This window comes from Myiozetetes cayanensis, unplaced genomic scaffold (genome assembly GCF_022539395.1).
Source record: "Myiozetetes cayanensis isolate MyiCay16 unplaced genomic scaffold, myiCay2020 scf16, whole genome shotgun sequence".
In the NCBI taxonomy this organism is placed as follows: domain Eukaryota; kingdom Metazoa; phylum Chordata; class Aves; order Passeriformes; family Tyrannidae; genus Myiozetetes; species Myiozetetes cayanensis.
Window position 1 is genome coordinate 895,567 of NW_026087270.1, and position 7,018 is coordinate 902,584.

Below are 7,018 nucleotides of genomic sequence, written 5' to 3' on the forward strand. Positions count from 1 at the left end.
TCCCTGCCTGCTCCTCTGGTGCACTCGGGGCATAGCACTACACCCAGCTGAGCATAATGTCCCCTTGTCGCTCCCAGGGCAGCCATCCTGTCCTTCCTGCTCCACAGTGTCCATCTCTGCCCCAGCCAACTTGGTCTCCTTTCCCCCCACCCCTTCTGCAGGTGGGAGAGAGGAGAGGCTGGGCTGTCACTGCCGTTCACCCCAAGAGGCTTTGTGTGCAGATTCCTGTCTGGGGCTTTGTCAGGAGCACTGAAATAGTTTAACAAGGCAGAAAAATAAAGGTGTAGCAGCACCCTGGTGCTTACTGGGGCTGCCACATGCCATGCTGTGCACAAGCTGCTGGGTGCTGGATCAGCAAGCAGAGCTCTGTGCTGCCCACACAGCCTGCAAAGCCAGCATCCTGTAGCCAGGTAACCTGTTTTGTAGCTCATGGGAATGAACGGCCTGAGAACAGCACAGGAGCAGAGTTCAGGTAAAATGAAGATACTTCAGTGCTCCAGTGCAATTAAAAACACTTAATAGTCACAAATGCACTTATATAAAGTAGATGGATATTCACAGTCCTTCATTAACTATGTTTTTTCTTTTCAGCTTCCTTCCCTTAGCAGAAAGCAGTGCAGCTGACTTTGTAGAGATGACTCTTGGTGCTGTTTCAAATCGTGGAGCACTTCTCTCGGCCTCCCTGAACTTCTGGACAGCGAGGTCTGCTTTGAGATGGAAGAATAGCACCCTCAAGAGTTGACAGTGCTGCTTCAGGGAGCCATAGCATGCAACACACATCCTTCCTCTCTTCGTTAAATCAACTCCCTGGATCATGTAACTGGAGCAACGAGAACAAGTTTCCTCTTTAAGATCTGAAATATTTGGTATCAGTCACTGATGACATGAATGTGGAAATAAGCATTTGTGCTTGTCTGGGTACGATCCTGTTCTAAACATTTTATTTGTCTTTAGAAAAGGAGGGACAATAACAAGACAAAGATATGTCTTATTTGCTAAGTCTGGGATCCTCATTTTATACCATATTAAAACAATTTGAACAGGAATTTATGTTTTTGTGTAAAAAGAGATTATTTAAAAGTTCTTAACTTAGATAAAAGGGGTCTATGTTAAAAAAAAAAAAAATACTGAGCAAACCAGTCCTTAAATTGTGGGGACTTGTTTGTTAATTACAGTAATTAGGAATGGAATCTGATCCTAAACGTTTTGATTTACTTTGAATTTTTTTTAATATGTGGTTAGGCCTTAATTTCAGAATGATTATAAAACGTGAGAGCATTTTAAAGACTAAATAGGCGTAGGTATTGTTACTAAATGATAAACTTAGTTATATGCTTCTGCTTACACTTTCTTAGTTATCCTTCTGTTGTTTCATGCAGCACTGACCTTTTATTTTAAATGTCCATGGACTATTCCTGTTTCTGCTGACTTCAGAGTCAGATAAGGCCTCTCAAAAGCTCAGAGTATAAACTGCTTACCAGCTTCTATTCCAGATGATATTTCTCCCACCAGGCAACAAATCCAACTCTGGGTTTGTCCCCTTCCTGGAAATGGGTTTGCTTGAGTAGAACCAGCTGAATTTGGAAAGATGGGTGCAGTCAGGGGCATTTTACTCTCCACTCTGAAGCACCCAAAACCCACTCCTGTCACAGACTTTGGCCTTTTCCTCTGTATCATGACTTTGTTCAGAGTTCTTGCCAGTGTTCTGGTAGCTTAGTCAGCTCCCCGTGGAAGCACCCCTGTGAGGCACCCCTGTGAGGCACTCCTGCTGCCTGTTGAAGCCAAGACGTATAATTTTACAAAATACTGACTGTATATAAAAAACAATATAGGATTGATTTTTTTTCTCTTGATAGTGAAAAGTATATTCTGTAGTCTGTAAATTAATATATTTCCCTCCTGCAATTATAGAATTCATTCTCCTGAGAGGACACTGGAGCGCAAAATCTGACTGACTCCGCTGGACTCGTGTTTGCTCATGAAACAGAGGCTCACACATGCATTGTATGAAACAAGACATGGGGTCCTGGTGCACTGGCATTTTTTGTTGCCTGTTGAATACTTTGTCAATTACTTTTAAATGCAAGAATCTGCCAAACCTTTTCTGAGCAAGGAATTTACATCACAAGTTTGCTTTACTAAAAAATCCAGAACTTATAATTGCAGCTTTTTTTTTTTTTTCTCCAGCCGTCACTGTGTTTGATTCATTTCCCCTGCAGATCTTTCTGTAGCAATTTTAAACCCACACCTTGGCTCGTCCTTTCTCTATGCCAGTTTCAAAGGGACCTTCGGGACCAGGAGAACTAAATGCCCGTGGGATTCCTCGCGGTGCACCTGCATGCTGTGCAAGGGGGGACGGAGACATCTGCTCTGCGGACTGGAGGGATGGCAGCAGGAGGAATTTTGTGCATGCTCACCCCTCCCGAGCTGAACTTCGAAACAGAGGCTCCTGGGGAGGCACAGGAGCTGCTGTAGAAGCATATCCCGGAGGGGAGCCGCGGGGGCTGCTCCTCTCCAGTCCCGCGGGAGCATCGATCGCCTTCGAAACCCCCGGCAGAAGGATTTAGGGAACGCTCGGAGCACCGGGCCAGGGGGCCCGGGCCCGGCTGCGCCCGCGGTTATCTCGGGTCAAGGCCGGGAGGCGGCCCGGCACTGCTCGACATTGCTGAGTGTGCGTTTGGGGAAATCCGTCATTAAATTTACCTGCTTGATTCGTGCGGGGGGTGAGGGGGCCCGCAGGTGACCCGGCTCCGGCTGTCCCGTGCAGGCGGGGCAGCTCCTCCGCGCCTGGGGCCGGCAGTGACGGCCGGAGCCGGCGGGGTGGCCCGGCCGATCGCCACCGAGGCTCCGCGGCCACCGCGCTCGCCGCCCCTGCCCGCCGGGAGCCATCCCCGCACGGTCCTAGCGCCGCTCGGGGCCGGGGGAGCCCCGCGGGTCCCGCCGCCGGGATGCTCCGAGCCCGCCGGCCCGGGGCGCTGCGGGCAGGGAACCACGGCCGGTGGGGCAGCGCCTCCCCGTCCCGACGGGGCGAACATTCCCGACTGGCCAAATATTTGCAAGTATGCGCGGCTGATGGTGAACTTTGAGACTCCCTGCCAAGCGCGGCCGGGGAGCGCAGGGCCGGAGCTCTCGGCGCAGGGGCGGGAGCGGGCGGTGGAAATGTACCGGGGCCGCCTTTGGCCGCTCCTGCCCCGCCGAGCGGCCCCGGCAGCGCAAAGTCCCCGCGCCGTTCCCCGGGGCCTCTTATCAGCGCCGAGCGTCCTCGGCGGCCGTCGCCCAGAGCTCCGAGCCCGCCGAGCCGGGTGTGCGGGGCCGGGGTGTGCTGTGTGCGGGGCCGGGTGTGCGGTGTGCGGGGCCGGGGTGTGCGGTGTGCGGGGCGCTCTCCCGCGGCTCGGCGGCTCCCGGGGGAGGGCGGGCGGGCGGGCGGGCGGTGCTGCCCGGCCAGGGCGCTGAGCCCCGGCGGCGCGGCGGTCAAAGGTTCCCAGCAGGAGGTTGGACACTAGAGGGCGATCCCCGGCCCTGCTGCGGGCTGTATATATACGGCACGCAGGACCGCGGCAGCCCATTAGCAACAGGGCAGGCAGGCAGCGCGCAGAGCGGGGCTGGGCCGGGGACGGGCGCGCCGTGCCGAGCCGAGCCGAGCCGTGCAGAGCCGCGGTGCCGTTCACCGTCCAGGCAGGATTGTTAGAACCGCCGCCGCTGCCGCCGCCGTCCCGTTCGAAAGCTGGATTGCAGCAGCCCTTCACCATGCCCGGCAGACTGTAGGTGCTTCATGGAGCAAGCCAACTTCTACGAGGTCGATTCCCGGCCCCCGATGAGCAGCGGTCAGCACCACCAGCTCCAGACTCCCCTGCCCGGCAGCGCTTACAGCTACAGAGGGGCTCCCTCGGCGGCGGCACCTGCTGCGGGCGGCGCGGAGCTCGGCGACATCTGCGAGAACGAGAACTCCATCGACATCAGCGCCTACATCGACCCCGCCGCCTTCAACGACGAGTTCCTGGCCGACCTCTTCCAGCACAGCAAGCAGCAGGAGAAAGCCAAGGCCATCCTGGCCGGGGATTTCGACTTCCACACCATGCATGGGGCCGGCGCCGCCGCCTCGGCGCCGGGGCACCAGCAGCAGCACCACCAGCAGCCGCTCTTCGGCTGCGTGGCCGGCTACATGGACGGCAAGCTCGATCCCCTGTACGAGCGCATCGCCGCGCCCGGCTTGCGGCCGCTGGTGATCAAGCAGGAGCCCCGGGAGGAGGAGGAGGTGAAGTCGGCGGCCCTGTCGGCCCTCTACCCCCATCACGCCCCGCAGCAGCACCCGTCCCACCTGCAGTACCAGATCGCCCACTGCGCCCAGACCACCATGCACCTCCAGCCAGGGCACCCCACGCCGCCCCCCACGCCCGTGCCCAGCCCGCACCACCCGCACCACCCGCACCCCCCCGGCGGCCTGCCCGCCGCCGGCGCCCTCAAGATGATGCCCGCGGACCACCGGAGCAAATCGAAAAAGACAGTGGACAAGAACAGCAATGAGTACCGGGTGCGCCGGGAGCGCAACAACATCGCGGTGCGCAAGAGCCGGGACAAGGCCAAGCAGCGCAACGTGGAGACGCAGCAGAAGGTGCTGGAGCTCACCACCGACAACGAGCGGCTGCGCAAGCGGGTGGAGCAGCTCACCCGGGAGCTGGAGACTCTGCGGGGCATCTTCAGGCAGCTGCCCGAGAGCTCGCTGGTGAAGGCCATGGGCAGCTGCGCTTAGGGCCGCGCCGGGACCGGCCGGGCTGCCCTGCCCGCCCACAGATACTTTACGTACCGGAGCGCGGCCGGCGCACTGTGCCGGGGGAAAGGGGGACGGGGTCTGTTTTGTTTTTTGTTTTGTTTCGTTTGTTTGTTTGGGGTTTTTTTATCAGTTCACGACCTATACAAGAAGCCAGGCAGCTCTAGTATTACAAGGTTTGTGCCTTACGGATGACACACGAGTAAGCTGAAAACATGGTGGGTTTTCTAAGGAGAAGGGCAAGGGGAAGGAAGAATTAAAAAGCCCACGTGTCTACACAGGGTAAATAACAGTAATAATAATAATAATAATAATAGTAATAAAGTATGCATAGCAACCCAGATGTGCCTTAAAAGCTAGCTGCAGGAGCTCTGGGGCTTTTTGTGCCCTCTAGCCTGGCAGGGCACAAGGAAAAAGGGTGAGGGACGTGCAGGCTTGAGGGTCGGGGTGTCTGGGGTGTCCTGCCAGGCCCCCTCAGCTGGCCTGCAGTTCAGCAGGCAGGAGCAGCTGTGGGGATGCCAGCGACGAGAAGAGGACTTGAGGCTGAGAGATATGCAGCACTCGACACCCGTTTGGAGCACTGAGGTGTGGGGCAGCCGCTAGACTGCTGCCAGGACTGTCCCAGCCTGGCTGGGCTGCCTCTGCCAAGCCCTATCCCCTACCTTGGCTGGGAGAGGGGCAAGGGGCCACCACCGCTGTGGGACCAATGGACAGCCTGGGAGTGATGGAGCAGCAGCTTGCGAGAGTGTGTGGTGAGCTCCCTCCATCAAAGGAAAGAGCAGCAGTGTACTGTATGTCACGACATGGCGAAGCACAAATGAATAAATACCTATCGATGCGGGTATTTGCTATGAACTTTCAGTGTATTTTGCTTTATTCCAGGACGTTTAGCTCCTGTCCAAGTCTCTGTCCGTCCAAGCTGTGCCTCATGTAATGTGAAAGCCTTTCCGTGTATACTAGCTACACTTTATTTTTATTGCATTACTTAGATCTTTGCCATCACACAACTTTATCTGGTGACAGAGACTATGCCCTTGTGCTGCAATGTTATTTTATTATTTGTGTGGGTGGGTGAGTGTGAGTGTGTGTTGCCTTCTTCACATTGTCCTGTACTGATTGCTGCTTCCTAAGCCCAAGGCAAGGGTGCCTGGAAGGGGGCACGGGCTGTGGGACTGCAGGGCCGCCTGCAGCAGGGCAAGGAGGCTTGTCCCTGGTGCTGCACCACCTTTGGACTCTGGAGCTTCTCCCAGGGTGAGAGAAAAATAAACAAACAGTCTCCCTTCCAGGGTGTGCTGGTAGCCATGCAGAGCGTTTCTTCCTCGTGTTGTAGCTGCACAGCAATTTGTCCAACTGAAGTTAAGTCATGACGAGAGAATAAGGTGGATGAAGCTGTTTGAAAGCATGACAGAGCACAGTGCTGGCGGTGCGTGTATGTGTGTGCAGTGTATGTGTGTATGGTATGTATACGTCTATGTATATGCACACACATTGGTGTTGTTTTTTTTTTAATTTGGGGGGGAACCGCATATAAAGTTTGTCAGAAGTCCTGGTTACGTTCATAAATAAACAGTATATATTCTACCATAACCATCCACCTCTCTGCGTGTTTCCAGCCCTTATTCTGTAGCAGGAAAAGGGAGAAGCTCCCCTCTTCCTCCAGACCAGCATCCCGCTCGTGGAGCGCAGCTCCCCGATTTTCGCCCCAGAGAAATAAATACGCGGTTGCCTCTAAAGAGAGCCGCAATTTCCTAAACACTTGCGGTGTCAGATGTGTGCCCGTGAGTCACCCCTGGCTTCACCCTTCACCCGGGGGCTGCGGGCGGGCCGGGGGACGCGGGGCCGGGTGGGACGAAGGGAACGCCGGGCGGCGAGGGCATGGAGCTCGCCCGGGACAACGGGACAGCGGGGGACAAGGCCGGGGCACGGCGCGGCCGAGCGAGGAGGCGGCGGGCAGGGCACGGCCGGGCCCCGCTCGTCCCTCAGCGCTGCTGCTGCCCGGCCCTTCCCGGCCAGACGGGAGTTTCGCCCTGTGCGGGTCGGGCCCGACGAGGCTGTTCGGCCCGGCGCTGTTCGGGGCCGGCGGGGCAGGGCGCGGTACCCCCCGCTCCGGACGGACCCCTCAGCGGGCCGGGGGATCGGCGCCGCCGGCGGGGAAGGGGTGCGGGACCCGGCGATGGGGGCGGGAAGGGGCGGTGGCGATGGGGGAGGAGGCTCCCTGCGGGCCGTCCCGTCCCGTCCCGTCCCGTCCCG

General features: G+C 57.2%; 1 protein-coding gene across 1 annotated transcript; it reads left to right on the plus strand.

Annotated features, from left to right (window-relative positions):
- Nucleotides 1–3,496: 3,496 nt before the first annotated feature.
- On the plus strand, nucleotides 3,497–6,360 carry CEBPA (CCAAT enhancer binding protein alpha). Its single transcript, XM_050311625.1, has one exon. The coding sequence runs from the start codon at nucleotides 3,773–3,775 to the stop codon at nucleotides 4,748–4,750; it is 978 nt and encodes a 325-aa protein (XP_050167582.1). The 5' UTR covers nucleotides 3,497–3,772; the 3' UTR covers nucleotides 4,751–6,360.
- The last annotated feature ends 658 nt before the right edge of the window (nucleotides 6,361–7,018 follow it).